This window comes from Castanea sativa, chromosome 10 (genome assembly GCF_040712315.1).
Source record: "Castanea sativa cultivar Marrone di Chiusa Pesio chromosome 10, ASM4071231v1".
Classification (NCBI taxonomy): Eukaryota; Viridiplantae; Streptophyta; class Magnoliopsida; order Fagales; family Fagaceae; genus Castanea; species Castanea sativa.
The window spans coordinates 16275793-16303199 of NC_134022.1; the positions used below are offsets into that span (position 1 = coordinate 16275793).

Below are 27407 nucleotides of genomic sequence, written 5' to 3' on the forward strand. Positions count from 1 at the left end.
GGAAAAGGCAAGCAAGGATTTACTTGCATCTTTTTTGTTTTTTTTTTAACTTTTAAGCACATGATTCTTGGCTGGCCTCTTCTCCTATTCTTTTGAGCTTGGAACGAAAACTTGAATGTAACAATACATGAGAAAAACTGTGCTCACACTACAGAAAGTAACCGACTTCATTTTTTTTTTTTTTTTTTTTGTTCTTTTTATTATTTCATCAAATTCTCATTAAGATGCCCTGAGATACGACTAGCTTTTTAGGCAGACCATGATTAGAACTTATGAAAACGCATCTTTGATCGCATCAAAATCTAGGACCAATAGATTTGGAAGATTCGCTGCATTTGACCATCCATTTATATGGGAACCCAGTACCTAGTTTGATATCACATAAATTTTGAACATACTTCCACATCTTGGCCTATGAGAACAATACTGCAATTGGTATGCAATGATTGCAATCCTTTTCTGCAATCTAGCATGAGGGGTAAAAGAAGACAAAGAAAGAAACATAAAAGGTAAAACCTGACCAAAACTGTGCTCACATTTAAGCAAAATATCTATAGAACATAGTAATCATAGGTGACAGTTCACTAGAGGTCTCACTCAACACGACAAAGCTTTCACCACTTTGGTGGCATTAAGCTTTTAAATCTCAAAACCAGTTTTGATACATTTTTCAAGAAAACAGAGAGAACAAAATTTCAGTTAACCAACTAATGCTTAGAACGAGAAAAATGGTTGTCATTAGGATTCCCCTTTCCACTGAAAACTGCTAATGCCTTTCTTACAGGAGGCTGCAAGGGGGCTCTTTTATCAACATGGCGGCTGAAGTCATCTGCAGTGAAGATGTCGTCTCCCTGAGAATCAAATATACAGTAGTCTCAGTTATGATTAAGACATGATCTCCAAAAAAAAAACGAAAAATTACAAATACAAGAATCAGCAGGTACACAAACCAAAACAAACCTCCTTATTCACTTTCTTCTTTGTCCTGGGATGAAGAAACTTTTGTGGGAGTTGATCTTCACGCAAGATGAGGTTCTTGGCAATGACCTCCCTTCCACCCTGGGGTAAAGGCAGTGAAAACTGCAGAGGGACAAATGTCAAAACACATGCATGCAAATAGCCAGTAAAGCTCCAATCTGGATTCTGAAAGGCCTTGAGAATGAAATATCCACCAAACAAATCCAAAAAATACTTATCCTCTATAATGTATTAATATTTTCATCATAATAGGTAGGAACCAGTAAGGAGGGGATAGTTTCTGTAACCAAATGGCAGGAAGCAGTGATAATAAGACAAAGTACGCAACAATCAAATGGTAGGAACAAGATAGAGAAGACTACACTTGTATAGAACAAGTGTTTGCTAGTTAGAAACTAACAGAATTAAGCTACAATTAGAAGCACAATAATTCCCTGTGAGTCGCACATTTGGATATACTTTCTTTAGTGCCATGCAATCTAATCCGTGGCCGATGATCTGCTAAAACAATTCCATTTTCACCAACTGTAACAGCTACCTTGCGTAAAGTGCCACCATTTCCACACTTTGGGCAGAAATCCTCCCAATCACAGCAGTCACTGTATAGCATGCATGGCATTTCAGAATCCACCTGGAAGGACAGAACTGTCAAAGATAAGCATATATATGGCGTAAAAATTTCATTGAGATAAAAACAGATTCTCTGGTCAAGAAAAAGGATAACAGTATACACCGCTCAGACCAACAATCCAGATGAAGCATATTAAGACAGTTTCCATTACTTAATACGAAGCATTGTCAATGCACATAATTTCTACATTTCTTTACCCAAAAAATAGGGGATGGGTGAGAGGAAAATAAATACAAGAAAATGCAAAAGATGACACTAACTAGTAATCACCCAATGAAGTGTACATGAAATATATACCTGTGCAGCTGTCGTATCTGCATTCCTCCAGGTGCCAGCAAGCGTAAACCCATCTGTAGAAGAACATTTTGCATTGCGAAGTCACTAGTTACACAGGCCACACTGGACTCAGACAACGATCTCAGCATCCAGCTTTGCTCACTACTACCATCATCAGCATAGGATGCATCAACATTTTCATCGGCCTCCACATGATCCAATCCTTCATTAACCATATCAACCTCATCTTCATCATCTACCTCAGCTTCATTGCTCTCAATCGTTACCTCTTTCTTCTTTGGCAAAAATCTCCTAGGCCTCACCCCACTCACACCCTCTTGATTCTCAGAACCAACCTACCTTCAAACCATCCTCCTCCGACTCCTTATCATCCACACCATTCAAGTTCAAGTCCTGCAAAGGTAGGATTCTCGAATTGGAATTGGACATACCACCATCCCCAAGCGAATGCTTCCCATTCTCCCAAATTGGGCACATTGGAACCCCAGCCTGGCAGGGTCACGGACCTCTGCCATGACCTTAGGGACGGTGACCAACTTGTCGGCACTGCGGGTGAGTTTATCGCCGCCTTTCGATTAAGTCTTTGGCATCGACTATGGCCACCATTATGCCCTTTGTGGAATTGCAGTTCTTTTTGTTGTCGACGACGAAGACTCTGGTTAAAGGGGCTGGGGTTTCGGGGTTGGGCTTTGGAGGTGGTTGGCTCTTCACTGTGCTGCTCCACATTGGTGCTGGAGCTGGAGCTGTTGGGGTTGTGTTGTCCTCCATGGTTACGTTGTAGAGACTAGAGAGACAGAGCGCTTAAACCCTTGAGAGCGCTTAAACCCTTGAAAGCTAAGGGAGTTGTAGACGTAGTGGGGAAATAAGGCATGCTACAAACGATGTCGTTTTTATTTTACGGTTAAATGAGAATTAATTCAAGTTTTAACTCCTAAATTTGACTTCCTTCTGTTTTAGGTTTCTTTTTTATTTTATTTTTTTAAGATTTAATATAAGGACTAGGGTGTTCATGGGTTAGTTCAAGTCGGATTTGTGTTCAATCCGTACTCAATCCAATCTTGTAATTAGGTGATAGAGAGCTAGACTTGTAACAATAAGGGAGGCAATGTCGAAATTTCATTGAGTGGTTGTCAAATTTGGGTGAAACTGGTATCAAGAGAGAGAGGCAAAGCAATAATAGAAATGAGTGGATCCCTACCGAATTTCACTAGAAATGTTGCCGAACTTAATGAAACTCACTGAATTTAAGGGTTTTTACGGTCAAATTGGATCAAGTTGGATTTTGGAGAAGGAGACTTGACACCCAATTTGCTGGTGTTGATTTTTGAAGGTGGAGATCTGCCATCGACCATTGGGATCATTGGATTGATTGAAGGTTGGCTTAGGTCTGGTCGGATGGCTTGGGTGATCGGGTTTGTTGGACAACCCTAATAAGGACCAAGTTTCAAAATATACTTCTCTCATCCAAAAAAAAAATCACAATACTCGCTAATTAAAAAATAATAATAAAAGAAACAAAGAAAAAAAATAAGAGGTTTTGAGGACCTAATTTTATTCCCAATTTGGTATAAGATGTTTGAAATATTGTGTAAAGAGTTGTTGATCAAAGGCAAAATTCAAGCACAACTTTTTTTTGGGTAGAAAAAGAAACCTTTATTTTCTCTTCATTCTACACTTTATTTTGCCAGGAATCAATTTAGTTTCCAAATCAAAGGCCTTAGTTAACAATTTTTCTAACACAAAAGGTACTTTTTTGTCAAGCAAAGAGCCTACAAATAAACTTGGTGAATAGATAAGGTTCAAAATTTCAAATCACTTCTCATTTGGCCCGCTTGGGTTTGATTTAAAGTGAGTTGAATTAAAATAGGTTGTAAAACCTATGAGAATTTGTTGGCGAGTTAGATTAACTTAGTATGACATGTATCTTTTTTTACATATAAAATGATTAAATATATAAGTAAATACATTCTTTTTATATTCCTTTCATTATAGTACACACTTTTTTTTTTGGAGAAGGTATAGTACACACTTAAGAGAGCAAAAAAAAAAAAAAAAAAAACTTAAAAGGTTCCAAATTGCCTTTTAAAAAAAAAAAATTTTATGAGGATTTCGTGTAAAACCTACTCTTTGCACCCTCTAATAAAATAATGACATATCAACCTTTTCAAAATGGGACAATGGGACATACCAGTGTACCACACGCAAACACAAACTATTAAAATCCTTTACTCACTATTCAGTGTAATAAAAAAAAAAAAAAAGAATAATGACCAACATGTCAAACGCCGCTGTAGAAGCCATCAAAGACCTAACAAGAACCCCTTTGAGTAGGAAAAGCCTTCAGGAATGTTCTAAAGCTCCAGGTTTGTGATCTTTACACAAATTACTATGTCATTTCACTAATCATCACGAATTATATATGAGTGATTATTCAGTATCCTTGAAGTACAATAATACTATTTTCTCCTCTTACATAAATAATATATCCCAATACTATTATACTCGAACACTATTCATTAATTTTATATTCAATCTGTCACCTTATAGGATGAATTGGTTGAATGACTTTAGATAATTGATCAACTTTTTTTTCTTTATTAGTGTAATTGCACTCTTTGAAAGAGATGGTAATACATATTTGTACAACTATCTTACAGTTAATGCTTTTTTGGTTGCTAAGGCTAAGCTAAGCTTGACGTTTGCTAGGCTCTCCTTTTTTTTCTTGGATGAAAATTGGTTTTCCATTTCCAAAATGACAATACCATCACACTTCCAAATACACTAAGAAAAGAACAATATCTTGTCCTTAAAAACAAACCCTTAGACAAAGTTGACCCCCCTCAATTCCCAAGTGATGAAGATCCACAATGAGCACAGGATTAGGACTTATTCCACAACTCACAGTCTTACCAGCAAATTAGCTAAATGCGGCAGAAGCAGCCCCAGTCTAACTCACCCAATTCTAATTGAGAATTGCAAAAGCCATTTATAACTCTCTGTTTTTTTCCAGCCACATCAATACTGGAGCTCTACAGGGTTGAGGTTACAAAAGAAGGTATAATGAATTTACATTCCAAGGGTTTAGAACTTGGAACCAACTTACAAATGGCAATAAATAAAAGCCCCCCAAAGATGGAAACAGTTTAAGAAAGCAAAGCAAAAGGGTTCTTATTAAGTAGATGTGGCTCGCCCTTTTACAATGTCCAAGCTCAGCTCACTGGGATCAGTGGCTTGCAACTCAAATGAAATGCCGTCCAGTTCTCTCTTGAATCTATCCTTGGAACTAGCATAAACCATTTTATGCCTCACCTTTGATGAATCCGGTGACCTGCATCCAAAACACACCCATATGTTGAATTTTGCATTGTTGGAAATAGAAGCAAAAATGATTGTTTATTTGTGGACTTCAAAATACAAATCCTATGTGCCAAGGTGTGTGTTCCATTTTTTTTTCTTTTTCTTTTTTAACCTCACTTGGGCAATCAAGCAAATGTTCATGAGGATGATTCTAACAATTGCAATCCTTCCACTAATAGAATAAATCTACATAGATGATGGCTTATTAGGCCATACAAGTTGTTGAAAAAAATATGCTTGTCATAGTGTCTCTAAAGTAACCAAAGTTAAAAAAAAATTCAAATTCATAACATATTTTAATTAGGGGAGCAAAAAATGAAACATTGTACGGGGGATTTTTGTTCTGAACTTCACCAAAAAAAAAAAAAACGCAAAGTATACTTGCCAAATACTAGTAATCAGTAAACTATTAAGGAATTAAGTCTGAAATTACCTTGCAAATTACTTATAAGAGAAACCACATTTTCTAATAAGTGTGTTTTTGTGTGAAATTACCATGCAGTGAAGAAAATTTTGCTCCTTTGGCAATTTTCTGCAGTTATGAAATCCAAATCATAGACAGCATAACGACACTCATTGGCAGGCAAACTGGCAGTGAAATCGTCATAGCTTTCGGTAGGCTCCCCGAGCTTCTCCACCACCACCTGTTGTTGCTCAATCTTGAACACAATAAAACGATAGCTCCTCTTTGCTTTAAGCTGCAAGAACTTTAGCTTACAATCATCGTGCACAGCCATTCCTGATGCTGCGTTTGCCTTTATAAACACAAAATTTACAGAAAATTATTTGGTTATCCCTGGAAATTCTGATATATTGGTGCAGCTACTATGTATTAGACTGCATTGTATTTGTATTTGCTATTGAACATAAACCAGCTTAATTAATCACGGCATTGAAAAAACTTTATTATGAAAAAATTTAATATGTTTGAGCTGCAGAATTCTTTGAGAAAGATTTGACCTTTATCCCTTGGCTATATGTGATCCTTATCTGATAAATCCCTGACAATATTTTTAAATGATTGTGCCAAAAATCATGTGTCATCTATGACCTTAAGGAGGATAAAAAAAAACTATATTGGTTGGCCCTTAAGAAGGATAAGCAACTGTTTATGGCTTTCAACGGTATTGCAACAAATGAATAATGATTGCCCTTTTTTACTTTTGATGCATTAGTGATTGCTTTTATTTATTGTTAGCAAGCGTCCAAAGAACACAAGTTAAGATGTATTTAATATTTCATCACACTACTGTGCACTCTTGGTGCGGTGGTCAATCTATAAGTATAAATACTTGTGGGGTCTGAGAGAAGCTTCACATACATATATACTTAAATTAGGCTAGAGTAGAAATTCTATCTTATATTAAAAAAAAAAAAAATTTATCACATAATACTTTTATACATTTTTTTAATTAAAAAAATTTAAATTTTATCTAAATGTCAAGAAAAACATACAATTACATTGAATTTGTGCATACGATGCAATGAAGTAAAAAAAATTTCTTTTTAATTTTTTTTTTTAAAACGGTGTGCATTGTAGCTTGTATTTGAATATTTATAATTATTTGTAGGCAGATCCTAAGACACAAAAGATAGGAATGTACTATTCAAACATACAGACGTATCCCTGAAAATTATTCATATGTTTACTCATTCATTCATTTTTTTTTTTTTTTTTTCTTGGTCATCTAACATAAAAATAATCATGTTTTAGGCAAATTGGCTGGACTATATAAGCATTCCTTTTTTAGATAACAAATGTGACCTACTGGCATTGGTGTTCGAAGTAGAATCATAAAATTTCTCTATCAATTGATTCAAAGAAGGAAAAAAAAATTACAGTATAATAATCATACTATTAGTTTATGAACTTATCTAACAGTATCATCCATTAAAAAAAAAAGGAAAGAAAAGATTAAGAGATAGAAAGAGATGGAAGGTACGTACCATTTTGCCACCAATGAGGAAAGGCCTTGTGAAATGTGACAAGGGGGAAAGAAAGAATGAAAAGGGTTGGGAAGGGAAAGAAAAGGAGGTATTTGAATGAAAAAAAAAAAAAAAAAAAAGAGATCCTTGTTCTTTGGGGGTATCAGCGGTGGAACTTTGATAGCGGAGGGAAAGGAGATTTTGGAGCACAACTTGTTTCTCATCCAATTATGTCCACAACTCACTTTCTAGTTTCTAGCCTTATGGGTTGTAAATTTTTTTAACAATTACTAGAAGGACGGCCTTTAATACCCAAAATCAAATACTGATTTTTATTTTTTATTTATTTATAATGTTTGTCCATGAAAACTTAAGCCATTACCATATATTTTTGAGTATTGGTGAGAGGGTTTTTAGTACAATTTAAAACTCCAAGTAAGCCATGCTCAATATATTTGGTCACAATGTTTTCATAAGAAAGGTTGAGACTTTTTGTTTTTTGTTATTTTCTGGTTTTGGGGGGGGCGGGGGCGGCGGCGGCTAGGAAATTAAGCCATTGGGATATACTTATGAAGAATGGTTGTGAGGCTTTTGTACAATTTAAAACACCAATTAAATCATGCTCAATATTTTGGCCGCCATTGTGGTTCGTTGTTTGTTGTTGGTAGTTTTCATGACTCAACAACTTTTTTTGATAATAAGTGACAATATAGCATAGTCACATGAATATGCCACAAGCAACCTAGGCAAATTATTCAGCAAAAAAAAAAAAAAAAAAAAGCAACCTAGGCAAATTTAAAGTAGGAGCGTGGATGAGTTTTTAATATTTTTCAATGTAATCCAAGTTTCTTGGGCTCAGAAATAGCTAACCCAAACCAATTCATGGTGGTTTTAAATGGGTTGTTGGATTTGTGCTATTTTGTCGAATTTGGTAAAAAATTTGTGTTGAAACTCATTATTCAATCAATAATTATAGGTGATACAATTAATATTAACTAATGTTACATCCACAAAAAATTCATTATTTTTTACCTACTAATAACAACATAACATCTATATTTTATTGTGAAATTGTTACGAATGTAGTATTATTCGTTAATATTTTAACTTTATTTATAAATCCATCAATATTAGCGTATTGTGTATAGTTTTAACATCATTGTTTAGCCTATCCAATGTCCCAATGCCATCCACACTCTTTTGGGGTTTGTGTTTAAGGTTTGATCCCTCATTTAGGGTGTTTTTAAATACTGCTTATTTGCTGAAAACTGAAAACACTATAGCAAAATAATTTTTAAATGTGTGAATAGTATTATGGGACCCAAATTTATATTGAAATTTGTGTTTGGATGACTTTTGTGGGTCCGTAAACAGTGCCAAGAGACCCATATTTTTTCAAAAAAATGCACAAGCGCCAGCCATAAACGCTATCCAAATGTTCACTTAGTGTTAAAATGTTCTAAGTGCAACGATTTTTAAAAATCATTAGGTGAAAATTAAATCAATTGAAACTTGTAATTGAAATGAGAAAAAACACCATTAAATGGCAAAAGTCATTGTTAAATCTTAAAAAGTTTTTAATGGTTAATTAATCATCAATGACCCTTTAATTTATTGACCTTTTTCATATAACCCACAAGGAAAAGAGTAGTGGTTGGTTTCGGTTTTTGCTTTGCTCCCAAGATAGACTGAAGAGCTTTTTATTCTATGATGGTCACTACGTCTACTCTGCTCAAGGAAGTTAATACCGTACCAGAGGCTGTACTGGTTTGGCCATCGGTACGATATATTTTGGGTACCAGTTAATACCGGTATACCGTTTCTAGTTTACCACTATTTTATATATTTAATATATATATACACACACATGTACATGAGAACACATTAGTAAGTTATTGATATCAGGCAACACAATATTAACAATGGCAACATTCTATAATAAAATATTGGTTAGAGATAATGTGAGCAATAATTTTGATAACTTAATTTTAATTAAATGATTTCAAAAAAAAAAAAAAAAAAAACCGATGCCCCATTGCTACCAAATACCACACCACAGTCCTTTATTATTGACATGTTTTTCTATTTCACTTTAAAATGGAGTTAGAACCATAAAACAAAGCAAAATGTGGCAAGAACTAAAATTTCAAAGCACACCTCATTCTCATCACCCCTTTATTCAAACCAAAACTAGGAAACTACAAAACATTAATAAATAAAAGAAGGAGAAAAAAATGGCATTGCTAAAGAAACAGAGAGAGGGAACCTTGATGTTGGCTAAGTTAGAGGTGATGGTAGTTGGTTGCGTGATGGTGACTGGTAGGTGTTGGAGTTGGCGTGAGAGTACTGATGAGAGAGTTTTGTTGCATAAAGAGTGAGAGTGAGGTAGAACAAGAGAGTTGAATTTTTCTTGAGGGAGAATGAGAGAATGTTGCGGCTGGGTGGGTATTGTTAAGGTTAGAATTAGGATTTGAAAATTACCATCTTACCCTTAAAAAACTGCCACAATTACAAAAAAGAAGAAGAAGCATTTCATGTTTCGGCTCGGTATCTATTTATTGGCCGAAACAGTTGGATTTCGTCGGTATGGGGCCGGTATGGTCGGTATTTTTTCCGTTACGAAACAGGAGGTGTACTTGTACCGTTGCACTGGCCAGTACGATATGTACCGACCGATACGGTACGGTATTGCCCATATTGATGTAGAGCGAAGTAAGACAATAAGATACAATGAGTAGGACGGAACAAAGAATTTTTGCCATTCTTATGTGAATATGTACAAATAAATACTTGTGAAATTTAGTGGGAAGTCAAAATGTTTATTTAGAGAATAATACTAATAAGACAAAGTTTAGCTACAATATTGGTTGTAGCCTAAATCTACAACCTTACTTAATATCATTAACATTACTACATATTTCAAAAATCTAACCGCTGGATTGTATGTTCTTTACGCTCTTAGTACATGTGTCAAATTTTGTATCAATCGAATATTATTTACTATATGATTTGTGAGATTATATTTTATGTATAATATTAAATTACAAAAACTTGCATTATAAATAAGTTATTGATGACATAGTTATTAATCTTTAATGATAGGTCAAACACGTATTGATCCCTTGTTATGAATTATCCAATTAATTATCCAAGTGAATTAATTAGGTTTAATTACATGCAATAAGCGTGGTAGCACAAACAAATCATCAAATAACTAAATATGCAGTGGAAATTAAATGACACGATGATTTGTTTAGGAATGGAGAAAACCTACACGGCAAAAACCCCACCAGGTGATTTTAAGATCACTACTCCCGAGAATCCACTATTATCAAAACAAGCGGTTATAAGTAAAGGAATCCTAATACCTTATACCAACCTACAGTTGAACCCTTACCCCAATACCCAATTGGACTTATTCTATAGTGACAATCTCTCATTTTCAATGCACGGCTCCCAGTACGTGATTAACTAATAGATGCGCGGATCCTAGTACACGACTTGATCACCAACTTGAGAATGATGTTGGCTGCAGTGTTTTTAAGTTCATCACACAATGAAGATTATGAAGTTGTTTGGTCACAAAACCCTATGGTGTACAAACACAACAACTTTTTCAAGATGAACTAAGTCAAATATTGTCTCCGGTCACAATTTGCATGAACTAGACTTTGCTCAATACTTGCGCAACCCTAGATGACAATTAAAATAATCCTTATATATGTTTAGGGTTGTGAGTAAAGAAAGCCTAAACACATATCACGGATTGGATGAAAAACAGTCCTGAAAAACTGAGTTTCATAAACATCAACAGATACCCTAGCTGTCGAGCCTCGGGCTGAATAGCTCTTTTAAATCTCGATTGATACTAGTTGTCGAGATTTAATGAACAATACTTCTTCATTTGATTCTTAGATAGACTTGCATGGCTTTAACACTTGAACTTGAAATCTTGTTTCTTGAAGTATTAAACACATTCTAGATCTACCTAAATACAAGTAAAGTGCGTTTTGTTAAAGGATTAGTCAATAACATAAAATGTTGACATATGTTCTTAACATCAATCACATATGTTCCTAACATCAATCACATATGTCCTAACATCTAATTTTCTAGAAATTTTGCAAGTATGAAGGATATAAGAAGAAAATGTAATTCAATAGTGGATTTGTGAAAATTCATCTCTAAAAAAAAAAAAAGATATTGGGTAAGGTTGTATCTTTAAGCTACAGTCAATTTTGTAGCTAAATTTTGTCCATACTAATATATGACATTGAAATTAGAATTAATTTTTAAAATATTAATTAATATAAATGATAAAAGCAATACTTTAATAAATAAAGTTAATTGTTCTACAAAATATACTAGAAACGTAACATATAATTGAACTGCAAGTTAAAAGTTTTTTCTCAAGGATTTGCACAAGATTACAAAAAAAACCATCTAGATACAAATTAACTTAGAACTCAATATAATCTTATTAGGTTCATTTTTTTTCTATAATCTCAAATAGTTATAATAAATATTTTGTACAGTGAAAATCTATAAACAAATATGATCATTATAAAAGCATTAACATAATGATTTAAAGGGTAAATTACACTACCTTCTCTTGAGATTTTATGAAAACACAACACCCCCTTATACGTTTCATAAAATGGTACTCACTCTTTAAGTTTGTATAAATGCAATAATTAAGGCTATATCTTCTCAAATTGTTATTTTATTAATAAAACATTTCTTTTTTAAAAAACACTCTCACCCTTAACTATGGACAAATGACACTCTCCTCCATGGTAGTCTATCATGGGGATTCTAGCATTTTGCCCTATAGTGGCGTTTTCAATGGAACTCGAGCTCTATGAACTCGAGTTCTATGCAAGTTTTTTTTTTTTTTTTTTTAGTTTGATTGCAACCACACCTATAGTTGCATTTGCATTTTAAATGTCCTATAGTGGTGTTTTCAATGGAACTTGAGCTTCATGAACTCAAGTTCCATGCATTTTTTTTTTTTTTTTTTTTTTTTTTTTTTTTTTTTTTTTTTTTTTAAGTTTGATCGCCTCATACCTATAGTTGCATTTTAAAAGTCCTATAGTGGCGTTTTCAATCGAACTCGAGTTCCAGGCAAGTTTTTTATTTATTATTATTATTATTATTATTATTATTATTATTATTTATTTATTTTTTTTTAATTATTTTTTTTAATTTTAAAGTTTGATCGCGCTATACTCGATTTTCTACAAATCGAGGTTTACATTGAAACTCAATTTTGAGAATATCGAGTTGTAAAATAGGAGCATGGATCTAAATAGTTTCAAAACAGGGACATATTGCTAAATGTTTTAAAAAATAAGGGCAAAATGCTAGAATTCCCAATCTATCATACTAGAGGTCGTTTTGGTTTGACTAAAGGGAAAAAATATTTTAGTACCAATCATTACCATTGTTTTTCAAGGTTGTTGTTATATAAATTGATAAATATGTAAGAGTCTTTGAATTGGTATAAAAATATGGAGATTCTGGCCTTTTGCCCCTATTGAGCAACATATTTGGCAATATGCCCATATTTTGAAACTATTTAGGTTCGTGCCCCTGTTTTAAAACTCGATTGGCTTAAAATCGAGTTATGCCGAATGAAACAAAAAAAAAAAAACTTGCATGGAACTCAAGTTCATAGAGCTCGAGTTCCATACCTATAGTGGCGTTTTTTAGTGCTATAGCGGCGTTTTTTATAGAACTCAAGCTCCTTGAATTTGAGTTCCATGCATTTTTTTATTTTATTTATTCTATTTATAATTTTTTTTTAAAGTTTGATCACCCTATACATATAGCTGTGTTCAGGGAGTCTATAGTGACGTTTTTAATGGAACTCGAGCTCCTTGAACTCGAGTTTCATGCAAGTTTTTTTTGTTTTTTGTTTTTGTTTTAAGTTTGGTCACCCATACATATAGTTGCGTTCAGGGAGTCTATAGCGGTATTTTTTTTATGGAACTCGAGCTCTATGAACTCGAGTTCCATGCAAGTTTTTTTTTTCATTTGGCATAACTCGAGTTCCATGCAATCGATTTTTTTATTGAAACTCAATTATTAAAATCGAGTTTCAAAATAAGGGCACAAACCTAAATAGTTTCAAAACAAGGACATATTGCCAAATATGTTGCTCAATAGGGGCAAAAGACTAGAATCTCCATAAAAATATTAGGTTTATTTAGACCTTAGAAACACAGGTTAACTAATTTTAGAGATAAGTAATTAATTAGTCCAATTTTGATCATACTTTGTTTACGTTGAACAACACAATATTGTGCAAGAATTAAACAACAACAGAAATAAAGAGGTATACAATATGGTGACGCAAGAAAAACCAATGGAGTAAACCATCCTCAAGTAAAAACACTGTGGACGCTTAACCTATAGACCATAGTGGCAAAACATACCCACTAATTGAATTGAATTGTTTACAAGATAGAATAGCTATATTCTAAATTGCTGCAACCTAATTCTATACATACTAGTGTTACCTAACGTGGTTTTGAACCCACAAACTCTTTAATAGTGACTTCTGTTGACGTGAACCTCTCAACCATCACTTCAAGTGTTTACTTGAAGATTTGGTTCCACTAACTTGATATTTTGGAAATTGCAGCAACTTCTACACCATCAAATTTGAATATGCTTCAAGCTTGATCATCGGTAGGGGGTTTTGAGAGCAGGATGTACTATAACCCTAGATACATAAGCGGTAGCTCTCCGAAAGTATTTTTCACATTCTCTTGGGATTTCTTATATACATTGGCCTTCTTTGCTTAAGACCCGAGTGACTTGATGGGCTAAAGGGTATTGAGTTTTCTAACTTACACAATTTGATCGATTGAAATATATGCTTGATTGATTGAGAAGTCATTAAATAGGCTTGTTGTTGAATCTAATCAGAACTTTGAGCTACTATCTTGACTTCAAAATATATTCTAAAGATATTTTTGCAAGACACAGTTTGTTCACGATTTCTAACCTAAACAATAGACTCAACAAAACTTATATCTTATATTTTTTCCTTCTTTTTTTTTTTTTTTTTTTTTTTTTTTGAGAAACAACTTATATCTTATCTTTAAAAAAAAAAAAATTATATCAAAATCTAGTAGTAGTATATATGTACATGTGCCTCCTAGATATATAATGGAGAAAAAATATCAACATGCAAAAGTTAAAGCTTAGCCACGTGTTACGATACATTTTAAAAAGTTTTGAAAATTGAACTCTCATAAAAATTAGTATTATAAGTGGTATGATACGATATTGACACTCCTCTCTTATGATTTGTTGATAAATGACATTCCTCCCCTTAATATGTATAAATTAATATATATATATATATATATATATATATATATATATATATATATATATATATATATATATATATATATATGAGAATTTTTATAAAAGTAGAATATTTAATTAATAAAACCCAAACAGCTACATTCATAAATTTTAAGGGAGAAGTGTCATTTCATGAATTATTTGACAAGTGTTAAGGGCCTTCATTTTTTTTTAACAAAGCTTTGGAAACCATACCCAAAGTTGGCCAAATCGGCCCAATACCATCATTTTTAAAAAAAATTAGGCAAAAAACACTGTTTCGGAACTAATTGGGAATGTACCACTTTTTGGTGTACTCGAGTTTACCAAACTCGAGTACTGGATTTTACACTTCCACCGTGGCATGCCAGCATGGAATTTCTATTTTAAAAAAATTCACCTAGTACTCGAGTTTGGTGAACTCGAGTACTGTATGATCTAGTCCCCGAGTCCACTAAACTCGGTTACCAATCTGGATTGTCCGCCTAGCTGTGATTGGATAATCCAGATTGATACTCGAGTATCTGAAACTCGAGTAACTTGAAAAGTACCCGAGTTCTTGAACTCGAGTACTAATCTGGATTTGCCCAAATTTGTTGAGTCATGCCGATTAATGAGTTTCACGGAACTGTCACCATCAACTTGATTTTTTACATTATTCTCAGTAAGCTCCTGCTCCTTTATATTCTCATTATTTGCACCTGACATTTTCTGCTTTTGGCACCAGTGAGGAATGTAACTATGAACAACCGATTTGATATCTATCACAAATGAAAAAACTAAAATTTAAACTTCTCAACAAGTGCAGGCATTTGAATGCCATGTCCAAACAAAAGAGAGAAATTTCACGGCAATTACATTACAAAAGGAATGATCCCATTCAAACAATAACATAATTACACAACACTCAAAATAAGTAACCACTCTTACACAACATTCAAACAATTCTTTAAGATTGTAAGGTCCTGTGACATTGAGAGTTCCACTCCACATTTGCTCTGCGAATTGCTGGTAGGCCTTTTCGGAAAGATGACCAGTGTCAAAGAACAAATATTCACTAGCATTCTCACATAATTCGTACTCTTTAACTGATCTCTTCCCTCCACAACTATTTATTCCTTTGTATGGACCAATTCCACAACATGCAATATTCCCTTCCTTGAAACCTTCACAACATGGTTATAATGCTATCAGTTAATGACATAATATAACTAAAACACAAACTTTAACAATATATAATTAAGTATTCTATACAATGAAAAATGGTCATGACATACCATATTTCAAAGGGCTATTTATTCTTTCACTAAGAATAGTGTAGGTATCGGTTATTGAATATTTGAATCCATTGAACTCATTCTCTAGCTTCTGGAGGACTTCAGAGAGTGCGTTATTGTGCAATATTGCTAGGGCTGTAAGTTCCTGCTTGCATGCACCTGTGTTTCCTGGAATTAGTGCTCTTGCTAATGGTAAACAACCCAATGGCGGCAAGTTTGGAAACCCAAATTTCCTTCCTCCTTTCTTATATATTTCCTAGCAAATCAATATGTAGCTATGAGTGTAAACAATCTATAAGGTAAAGGAGCACGATAAGTAAAATGAACTTGCTTCAATTATTAAATAAACTGTTAATTTTTCTTACTTCAATCACAAATGTTAAATTGCTGATCACCATGTCTACGTATTCTTCTGGAGTGTAGGATTGAAAAATGCTAGAATTCCTAGTGAAAGGGACTGCATAATCATTACTCCCCACGTTAATGATGTATACAGCTCTGAACAATAATTTTTTTGCTTCTGCATCTCCGAGTTCTTTGCTCAACAGACTCTCCAAGTTCTTGAAATTATTCAGTTGAGATTTTAGATCTATCACCTGTTGATAAACAAAAAGATATCAAATTATTTCCTTCAAGAAAGCTTATGCCATAAAAACATGAGTAAAATTTAAGTACAATCATATACACTAGGTTCCTTAATTAAATTCAAATACAAGGTTGTATTGACCAAAAAAGCAGAAACAGTAATATATTCTCTAAGAAGAATTAAATTATATACAACTATGTGTATTGAATTTAATTGAAAAACTTAATATAATACTACATCTGCCTTTTACCCAAAACATAATACTCAATTTTTTTTTTATTTTTAGAAACACATAATTCTCTATTTAAGAGAATATGATGGAACATATTAGGATTTAGGACACACAATTGCCAATACCAATAGTATTTGGACAAAAAAGGAATTTTTGCAACCATTAGTAGGATAGAGAGTAAAATCAAGATGTCAATCCTATTAATGTACTTATTTAAATTAAGACTCCTACTTAAAATTAAAGATCAAATACCATTTCTTGGTGAGTTTCAGCAAGAGCACCAGCTCCTGCAGATGCGAAGTTTGCCCCATCAGTATATCGATGATAACCAGGATGTAGATATGGTGTAATGAATGGCAAATTTGCAAAACTCAGCTGAAATAAATCAAAAATTGTTAATATATATAGCAAAAATTCAGATTCTATAGTAAAGAAGACACACACATAGCAGCATTTTTTACCAATAAAATCTGGAATTATACGGCCATTTGAAAATCTCCCAGTAGAGTACTTGAAAAAGTTCTCCCCATATGGCTCATAATTTGCTTGGTAATCAGTAATGTTGTTGATATAATTATTATTTCCATCATCAAATACTGAATCTCCAAAGATGAATAAGGCAACATGTTCTTCTGGCAGGCAAAGGTGACCAAGGCCGAGGGTTGAGATAAAAAAGGTTGAAAACAAAGCCAAGAAACACAAGTAGAACCTTAAGCCCATAAAAATTGTGATTTATAGTAAAAACAACACAAACCCAGAAAATATTTCGTGGGGAATTTTACATTGAAGAAAAGATGCATGTACACATCGAGTAGTTAAAAAATGTTTGTACTCTGCACGTTCAAGAATTAGAAGGATGCCACAGTTCAAACTTAGCGTACCTAGTCTGCGAGACCACCACTCGCCGAGGCCTCGTTCCGCTTAGGGCATGTTCTTCGGTTATGCCCCTCTTGGTCACACAACCCGCATTGCACCTTCCTCCCCCCTCCTTCCATGGTGTGGTTTTAGGCCGTTTCCCGCCCTCGTCCATCTCATTCCTGATTCGTGTTGAGACAGGGCGACCTTTCTCTCGAATCAATTGGGGGTTAGGGAGGACCCTTCGAGTTTCTTTAGGATTTGGCCATGATAATCTATCTTTCAAGACAGGGAAAACGGGAGCATAGCTCCGAAACAATGCGTCCACGCTATAGCATTGGTCAATGTACTGCTCTGCATCATGTCGATACCTAATACAAACTGCAATGACATGTGAACATGGTATCTTATACAATTTCCATTTCTGACATGTGCAAGTTCTTTGCAACAAATTAACTCCATGTGTGTGATCCCCATGTCCAGCAGTCCCTGGATTATGTGGTGTATCTACTTGATATGATTGTTGTTGCGCACTCAATCTCGTCACCCTATGATGCTCCGCCTTCTCCTTATTTCTCATGAAGATATCCAAGGCATATTTACACCATTTTTTTCCTGAATTCAACTGCTCTATGCTCTTGTTGCGACGATCATCGAAATAAGCATTCAGTTTGAACCATGTGTATTTCACCATTGCTGTAATGGGCAGGCTACGAGCACCCTTTAGAACACCATTGAAGCACTCGGAGACGTTTGTAGTCATCGCCCCATAACGGTAACCCTCGTCAAAAGTTAGAGCCCATTTCTCTTTGGGCACATCCTTCAGATATTGGTGCGCATCCCGGTTCACATTCTCAATTAAATCGAAGGTGGCATTGAACTTTCGCTCCTGGGTTGCACTTGCTGCCCTCCATACTAGATTCTTTAAAATTTCATTGTTCCATCTAGTGTTGACGTTACTGCATAGATGACGAAGGCAGTAACGATGTTCTGTCATGGGAGGCTGCAAAAAGTCTCGATTAGTTTCTCTGAAGATAGCTTGTATCCCAGGGTGTCTGTCAGATATGACACACAAGTGTCTCCGGTCAGTAACATACCTTCTTATACAAGCCAAGAACCAACCCCAAGTCTCTGTGCTCTCACTCTCGACAACGGCAAAGGCTAGTGGATAAATCTTATTATTAGCATCCGTCGCCATTGCAATCATCAATTTCCCTTTATATTTTCCATAGAGATGGGTTGCATCAATGCTAATCACAGGCCTACAGTTCTTGAACCCAATAATACATGGACGAAACGCCTAAAATACGGACTTGAATGTACAGGTTCCCGGTTCATAATTATCGTCCACGTTTAACTTATACTTTGTACCCGGACTTGCATCCTTAAGTCCTGCCAAAAAACACGGCAACTCTGCATAAGACTCCTTAAAATCCCCGTATATAGCTGCAACGGCCTTTTGTTTGGCATCCCAAACCTTGTATTTGAACCATAATGATTATGTTAGAAATGAAGACAAGTCAAATAATTATAGTTGAAGAAAACAAATCAAGACTTGTAAGGCTATAAGATGAAGATAATATTTCTTTCTCTTTATTCCTTTTTTGTTTCAATTCAATTTCATTTTTCATAACATCAGGTATTCATGGGTTTTGGGAATTACAATCACGCTTATACTTCCATGTATTGAAAAAAGAATGCAAGTTAAAGAATACCTTGTAGTGAGATACTTCGTGTTTTAAGTCTGCCAAAGCAACGTGACGTAAGTTCTTTATCTTATACGCGGGGTCTTCTCGTATATAGCGCTCAAGTACGTATGCTAGGAACACCGAATCAATCATCCGTCCATCATGAGCATTCTGAATTTTGTCGCACGTGTGGGGGCCCTTGCATTTTGCGATCTTCCAAACATTGTCTCCTTTGCAACAGATCACACGGACTGACCATGGACAGGAATCATCCTCACAACTCACCATAAGCCTCTCTGAGTCTGAATGCTTAGTTTTAAACCTAAAATTCTCTCGCAGTGCGTACCAAGTCAATGCATGTCGCACCGCGAATTTAGTCGCGAATACCATTCCTTTCATTGGCTGCTCCCCAGGCGTCCAACTTGATACTTTTGCTTGCATAACCGGTGATGGATCAAACATATTATCCCAAGTGTTTTTGGTGAACCATTTCGGCGTAGGATCGGGACCAGGGCATGTGTCTCTATTCTCTTCTACAACCACATCCTCGATATGATCAACATCATCATGTTCACCCATGGTTTCTAGAAGCTCCTCAAACTCATCCCTAGTAACATCAATATGGGTTGCATCATCACCAAGTCCGTGATCATCTTCGGGTTCAGATTTGCCCCCATGCAGCTCATCATGAGATAAATGCTCTCCTGCATGCACTTCCTGGGGCCCTTGCTCCTCCTCAATGTGTGAAGCATGGGGAAATGTTTGCCAGGTTCAGTACCATACTCATCTCCTGTGTTTTCTGCACACCCTTAATAAGATTGTAATGGTATTGACTCAATGTGCTTATCTACAGTTCCATCTAAAAGAGTGTGTTGTGAACTCTCCCCAGCCTCTACTATGGTGGGCTCAACAGTGACATAGAGATCCGAAGCAAAAAATCCTTTCACCACCATTTGCTCAACAATTTCCCACATCATCTTCACTTGAGCGCCACTCAATAACTGTAGTGAATTGTAGAAAACATGGGTGTCTAGAACCCGTTGAGGTGCTCGATACACGATGGAAATGTTATGCCTAGAGTGGTCTAACCTCATCACCTTCAATATTCTTCGTTGCAATTTCATAAGGCCTATCCCACGCTTCACCCTAACACAATTTTGCTTTTGGTTCGAGCCTTGGTATGACAACCCATGCAAGTCATGATAAAAAATCTCTCCATCGTAGTATACATAAAAAAAGTGAAAATCCATCACTGACCTGTTGGCATCAATATAATAGTTGTCATAATGTATAACCACTTGCAACTGATCTTGCGTATGATAAAAACAATTTATATTCAAACTCAATCATAGACATATAAATAATTGAATATTTGACAAATATAAAAACAATTAATAGTATATCGAGTTCTGCGTTCTAGTTAACTCAATTTATAAAATTTCTTTGATAAAAAAAATTATAAAATCTCTTATTGTCAAACTCACATGGTTTTTAAAATCAAATCACGTCTAAAAAAAATTATTAGTGTTTTCACATAATTAAGAACCATAATCAGACTGACAATTCAAATACAATCATATTTACATTTTAAATGAGAAAAAAAAAAAAATAAAGTCAAGTTAAAACAACATTGTGTTATGCGTTATTATTGCCATATAACTAGGGCGATGATTTAAGTTACAAGATTTTCACTATTGTGTTAAGTTTTTACATATATAATAACGCATAACAACATTTTTACATAAACAACATTTGTGTTACGCATAACAACATTTACTGCAATACAAGATTCAAATACAAGATTTTCACTATTGTGTTAAGTTGTTTATTCAAATACAAGATTTTCACTATTGTGTTAAGTTACACTATGACGCATAACACAGAAACTGACATATTACTGCAATATGACTGTAGCAAAATAGACTAAGCATTACTCTTAAAAGGATCCGGTTTACTGCTGTTGGTGTGCATTGGCTATGGTTAAGTTTTTTTTTTTACATATATAGTTGATGATTTATGTATTTGAATCTTATATATTTTTATTTGAAATAAAAAACTGCAACAATAAATTAAGTTACAAGATTCTTAGCAAGTTAAATTTTTTATTACAATAGATTAGTTATTAAACTCTTTTGGTGAACATAAGGACATTGACACAAATATGTAGCTAGGATAGTTTGATGATACTTTTTTTTTTTCGAATAATGGAGGTTTGAACTTTGAAATATTACTATTCAAAGACATCAAAGACTTGTGGATTTTATATGTCGAATAATATGTACAAAAGATGAATGTGTTCATGAGTTCATTAAAGACTCGTGGATTTTATTAAAGATGAGTACAATTGCAAAAAAAACACAAACCAATTACAAAGAATAATTTTTTAAAAAAAACTTTAGGCATTGTAGTTACAGTGCCAGTTGAATAAACAAAAGGATTGAATAAACGGGAAAAAAAAAGTGACTAACTAAACCAAAACACTATTGTAGCTACAGTGCTGCACAATGCAAAAATATTGGATGTACAGTGCCAAGACACTGTGCGCGCATTCGCGCTTTTATTATAAAGAAGTAATTTTCAGCTCAACTTATTACATGTGTATAAGCCTAGGTTGGATTGTCGAAGGGTTGTGCATATATATTTCATGCTTTTTAAAATTTTAGGGTTCGTTTGGTAATGCTGTTCTAGTAACGTTATTTGTATTTTTCGGAAATACATGTGGATGAAAAAATGTATAGAAATACGTGTAATGTTGTTTCAAAATTGAAAATTGTTGCTTAAAATTCTATACCAAACAGCCAAGTTTTTATAAACTATTTAAGTACTTTTAAATAGTTAAATAAATATTTACCATTCATATAATTTGCCTAAATTATATTTCAAAATTTCAAATTTGTGAAAATTAATGATTAAGATACCAAACTTAATCAAACTGAAAATGAAAATAATATTATAAAATAAATTTCTATATATGGTGGGTGGAGTTTTCTGCCCACGTGGTTGAAAAAAACTATTACTTTGAATTTGACCCAACTCAAATCCAATCCAACAATGAAAAATGATTCCAATCATCAATAATTTTATGGGTTGGCCACACTATTTTTTCCACGGAGATTTCCCCAAAAACATCTATTACAGTCACAAGAAATTACACAACTTTTTCACATGTGTTGAGTTTGTATATTTTTACAAATACTCATATACACTGACTACTTATATCACTTCTTTAAATTTCCAAATTTTTGAAACTTCAATACAAAGGTGTGAATATCAGCAGTTGTACATAGTTATTATTGAAAAATTAGGGAGTGCAAAAAACTACTCATGCATGGAGTACAAAAACACCACATGCGTAACAATCTGATACGAAGCACATACAAACACATTTTCAAACTAAGCACTTAGCTATTACCTCTTATGTTCTGGTCACAGCAGGGTTGACCCAAAGGATAAATGGACAGCACGTTGGTCTTGCAAACTGAAGGACCTGCAGATGGTGACTCAACTACCAGTAGCTTCTGTGTCCACGTAGCGCTCTGACTCGTCACGTGGAGTTGGGAAGATGGACGCGAGTAATGCTGAGAAGTTGCTTAACCAAAAATAGGTGAAAGGTGATGGGGTTAGTATTCTGAAGGGGTACTCGAGTTTAGAGAACTCGAGTACCATTGATTATGCATTTATATGGTGGTTGCCGTCAGGGAAGTCGGTGTGTGCAATAAGTATGGAACGTATTACTCGAGTTTGTAGGACTCGAGTACTGTGTTAGGAAGTACCCGAGTCCTTGAAAGTCGAGTATTCCTCGGGTACGATATAGTAATCATATAGATTAGTACTCGATTTTAAAGGACTCGAGTACTATTGTGAATAGGTACTCGAGTTTAGGGAACTCGAGTATCATTCATTATGCATTTTTGTGGTGGCTGCCGCTAGGCAAGTCGGTGTGTGCAGGAACGTATTACTCGATCCTGTAGGACTCGAGTACTGTGTTCTGAGGTACCCGAGTCCATTACTCTCGAGTACTCCTCGGGTATGATATAGTAATCATGCAGACTAGTAATCGAGTTTAAAGGACTCGAGTACTATAGATCTCCCCAAAAATACTATCTTAATATCTCCCCCTAAATTTTGAATTCTAATAAATAAGATATCTCCCCCTAAATTTTGAATTCTAATAAATAACAAATTCATGCTTGTAAAACATGATTATATATTAAACAAGTTTTATTTTTTTTTCTTTTAAAAAAATACATGTTTCATAAAAAAAGGTAGTACATATATTAAATTTAAATTAATACATAAAGAAAATGAGTTTGCAATTTGTTTTTTTTTTAATATTAAATTTAGCACTATAATATAAAATGATTATGGTATTATATTATTGCAATTAATATTTAGAAATGTTACTTTTATTTATTAACAAAAAATGATCTTACAATATTATAGAGGAGCAATTATTTATTTATTTGAGAGAGTTCCAATCTTTAAAAAAAAAAAAAGAAACCCTTATTTAAATTCCTTATAATGTTTACCCCTAAAAAAAGAATCCTTATACTGAAAACACGTCCAAATGAGTATTAGCTTATTACAAATTTATAGCCATCCAATTCTAAGTATGTTCTTTCGCACGAAATATGCCGTAAGGTTTGACTGAGAAAAACAACCATCTACTCTATAATGAATGGACCGATGGTGCCGTGGTGGTACTGGTGAATGATGAGAATGAGTCATCTCTCCCACAAGTAATTTATTTAGAGATTCCGCACCCAAAAAAAAAAAAAAGTAATTTATTTAGAGAGAAAACTGAAGATAAAAACATCCTATCTTAAAAAGGTATGTTGTTTTAAAGAGGTTATCAGTTATCACAGTGAAACCTTAGGAGGGGGTAATACTAGAGATAAGCATGATAATGATTGGGTTGACAAAGACCCAATACCACTCCAAAATAAAAGAGGCAAGAAGCTATTTCCTTCATTTTCATTTCTGAAGTATGAATTTACAAACATAAAGATGTGTCGTGTCATATTAGCGAACATACATAGAGAGAGAGAGAGAGAGAGAGAGAGAGAGGGGTGGAGGGGGCAAAATCAGCCATTATTAATTTATATATGATGTTATGAGATGCTAAATGATGTTACCTTGTATACCTCACAAAATTAATATATCTCCCATCAATTAACCTTTGTCTATATTTTTCTCAATGAAAAAAACTATTGTCTATTTCAAAGCAAATGAAATTCTGCTACTATGCGACACTTTTTATTAATTTTAGATCAAATCCAAAGATCCATAAACTATATGGGTCATTCATGCTCTAGTGATGTACCTTTAATGAATTGTTGTGAAACTTCCAATAGGATAAAGATGATATATACATATAGTTTAGCAAGAAATCAAATGAAATCAAAGACAATTTCCTTCTTAAAGTCATTGATCCATGGAGTCCGAGCGAAAAAATGCATGCCACTGATATGTCAGATCATAATATAGAAGCATATCCTTAACAATTCTGTACAGAAAATACTGGTAACATTTCATTTACTCTTAAATCAGCCTTTGGCTATCATACAACAGGGATTTTAGACCATACCAACTCTTAAAAAGCCCTAAATCCCAAGATTCTTTTTTATATGTATGATGTCATATTTTCTATGATAACAAATTAGGTGTAATGCACAAGGATGGTTTCTACAACAATCAGTTAGATGCAGTTCAGTCAGTGAGATGAAGTCAACTTTTGTCAGAATCTCCTTCGTGACCTGCCAAGTTGCTGCGTTCTGCAACAGTATTTTTACACTGATGCAATTGCAGTGTAACAAATAACCCCTTTTGACTCTCGCCTGGAGATGGCATTTGATTCACACTATGTCTGGTATCACCCTCAGACAACAGAGTAGATGTCATTGTTGTCAGTGGAGAAGCCTCCACATCACTGCCTCCAACATGGCTTGCTCCATCTTTCCCAGCACCTGCAACAAGCAATGATTTTTCACCTATTTTGATGTGTAAAAACCGACAAAGAAAGTTTGGAGAAAGAATGAACAAGAACATCTCCAAGAAAAAGAAAAGGCAGAAATATGAGTTTAGCAGCATTGCTGTTTTTCTTTGGATAAGCAACAGCCCTGGGTCACACATCGAGCTGCAGAAAGAAATCTAAAAAAGCAGAAATGGAGAAGAATAACAACCTGCAAGAGTAGTGGTAGTACTAGATACATTTATAGTTGCAGGTGAGGTTCCAGTTCCTTTTTTCATCTTTGACTGCAAAACATAACCAGAGTCCCAAAATATATTAGTCAACTTGAATTCCTCAATTACCCCATATTTGCTCAACTATCCCTTTCGTTTTTCTATGGATGTGATAAGAACATGTAACCTTGCATGTTTTCACATGTCATGTATATTCTAAAACATTAGGTAGAAAAGCATGTTTAATATTATCAATTAACCCAGCTTCAATGCTAATAGGATTTGTGCTCCTCTCAGCTTTTAGCTTTACGAGGAAAACAAACGTCTACTCTCAACTCATGCTCCTCTCAAACCTTGTCTACTATAAAACTGCTATTTACTTACTCCATATGCCAACCAAAACCAGTTTAGAATGTTTTAGTATCTATACCTTTGCATTTTCTTCACAATACTTTACAATAGCTGTTATGTTGGCACAACGTCCATGCAATAATGTATAGGCCCACAAGAGAAGCTTCCTTGGAATGCTCAGATCAAGTATTTCAACCCCATCCATGCTTGGCTGAAACTGTGTTCCTGTTGCTAACCGAGATGGAACCAGATTAAGAATGACACCAGATTGAAGCACCACACAGGAGCTCTCCCGATAATAATTGTAAGAAGATTTAAGCAAAGCATTTGCAGTCTCCAAATTTTCTTCAGATGCTTTCTTGATCATTATATTCTTGATTTTAGACAAAACTGGGTACCATTTTGTTTCAATATTTTTTAATTGAGTTGAGTTTTCAAATGCTGAGTTCCACAATTCATTTATTTGAAGATCAACACAAAGCAGATGACTATTTTCCAACCATCCATCTGATGGAACAAGGACTGGAGTCTCACTTGAAAATTCATAAGGTAATGGAGTGATTGATGCCAAGCTTATTATGAGGGATCGACACCAAGCCACAGAAGTATGCCGACAAACTTTAACACAGTTACTGTTTGACAACTTCGGATTCTTAAAACGCTTTCGAATCTTCTCATTTATTGCTTCAGGAGTTTCCAGCTTTCCATTCCTCTCTAAAGATGTGATATGTTCATGAAGATATCTGCAGTAAGGGGAGCACTTGCATTACGCTTGTGAAAATCACCACTATCAATTTAATATGTCAGAACACATGATATTATTGAAAGAACGCATTGCATTCAACAATAACAACCCCATCTCTCTTAAAAAAAAGGATCAGTTAGCTCCAGAAATAGAGGATATGATCAAGGTAACAACAAACAATATTACATATATTACACTGAGAACCAACAATATTACAAATATCCAACTAATCATATGTAGGAAATAGACTTTTGCAAATGTTATTATTTCAGAATTTTCTCCTTGAACTCTACACCTAATTTACAAAGCATGAAACACTGAGAACCAACAAAATTACAGATATCCAACAAAACATATGTAGGAAATACAGTTTGCAAATGTTATTATTTCATAATTTTCTCTCTGAACTCAACAACTAATTTACACTGAGCACAAATATGCAGTTATAACACAAAGTAGTGCCCAAAAAGTCAAACATACATATCACAGTAATACAAAGCACAGAGAGAGGTTCAGGGATAAGGGATTAAGGGTTCATTACTTGCATCCTTGTTTTTCTACCAAGTATTTGACATATCTAATTATACAAATTATAAGTTCTTTAAAATTTCCTAGTTTTTCTGCATATGCAATAGTCATGAAAAAATTTTTCAAAGTTTTCTGCATATGCAATAGTCATGAAAAAAAAAACTTTCACAGGAATGACAAAATTGTGTCTTCATGTGTGTGTGTGCAACATGCGTGTTCATGTTTGATGCAGCACTGGTAGTGCAAAGAGTAAAATAATGGGGAAAAAGGGAATGAGTCACAAAAGTCTAGGCTTCACCACCTAGGAGTGCTTGGAGTCACCACGGAGTTTTGAGACAAAATCTCATTCAGGATATTCTCTACTCAAACTGCACCCTTTAAAACCATTCCTAAAGCCTCTGTTTACTAGCCTCA

The 27407-nt window shown here is 34.3% G+C and overlaps 2 protein-coding genes and 1 pseudogene across 3 annotated transcripts; all 3 read right to left on the reverse strand.

The window, feature by feature from the left end:
- Nucleotides 1-537: 537 nt before the first annotated feature.
- LOC142614160 (RNA-binding NOB1-like protein) lies at nt 538-2698 on the reverse strand (annotated as a pseudogene).
- A 1786-nt stretch (nt 2699-4484) lies between these two features.
- LOC142613725 (actin-depolymerizing factor 7-like) lies at nt 4485-7312 on the reverse strand. 2 transcript variants are annotated; one of them, XM_075786196.1, is made up of 3 exons: nt 7211-7312; nt 5759-6018; nt 4485-5234 (listed from the first exon to the last, which is right to left on the reverse strand). In XM_075786196.1, exons 1-3 carry the CDS (start codon nt 7211-7213, stop codon nt 5078-5080), a joined length of 420 nt encoding a protein of 139 aa, XP_075642311.1. In that variant the 5' UTR covers nt 7214-7312; the 3' UTR covers nt 4485-5077. The 2 variants fall into 2 exon arrangements, with proteins under 2 accessions (XP_075642311.1, XP_075642312.1); XM_075786197.1 differs by lacking the exon at nt 7211-7312 and adding an exon at nt 6224-6303.
- A 17311-nt stretch (nt 7313-24623) lies between these two features.
- LOC142613891 (calcineurin-binding protein 1-like) lies at nt 24624-26318 on the reverse strand. The gene is made up of 3 exons (XM_075786410.1): nt 25800-26318; nt 25369-25441; nt 24624-25152 (listed from the first exon to the last, which is right to left on the reverse strand). Exons 1-3 carry the CDS (start codon nt 26085-26087, stop codon nt 24914-24916), a joined length of 600 nt encoding a protein of 199 aa, XP_075642525.1. The 5' UTR covers nt 26088-26318; the 3' UTR covers nt 24624-24913.
- Nucleotides 26319-27407: the final 1089 nt, after the last annotated feature.

What these genes read in the sequence shown, in the direction of transcription:
- LOC142613725 (XM_075786196.1), bottom strand. An exon ending in AAAATTTTCTTCACTGCATG is followed by an intron (nt 5,235 to 5,758) that starts GTAATTTCACAC and finishes TTTTGGATGCAG; the next exon opens with GTCACCGGATTCATCAAAGG.
- LOC142613891 (XM_075786410.1), bottom strand. Translation starts at nt 26,087, where the DNA reads ATGATCAAGAAAGCATCTGAAGAAAATTTGGAGACTGCAAATGCTTTG. An exon ending in ATTGTGAAGAAAATGCAAAG is followed by an intron (nt 25,442 to 25,799) that starts GTATAGATACTA and finishes TATGTTTTGCAG; the next exon opens with TCAAAGATGAAAAAAGGAAC. An exon ending in TACTACCACTACTCTTGCAG is followed by an intron (nt 25,153 to 25,368) that starts GTTGTTATTCTT and finishes TGCTTGTTGCAG; the next exon opens with GTGCTGGGAAAGATGGAGCA.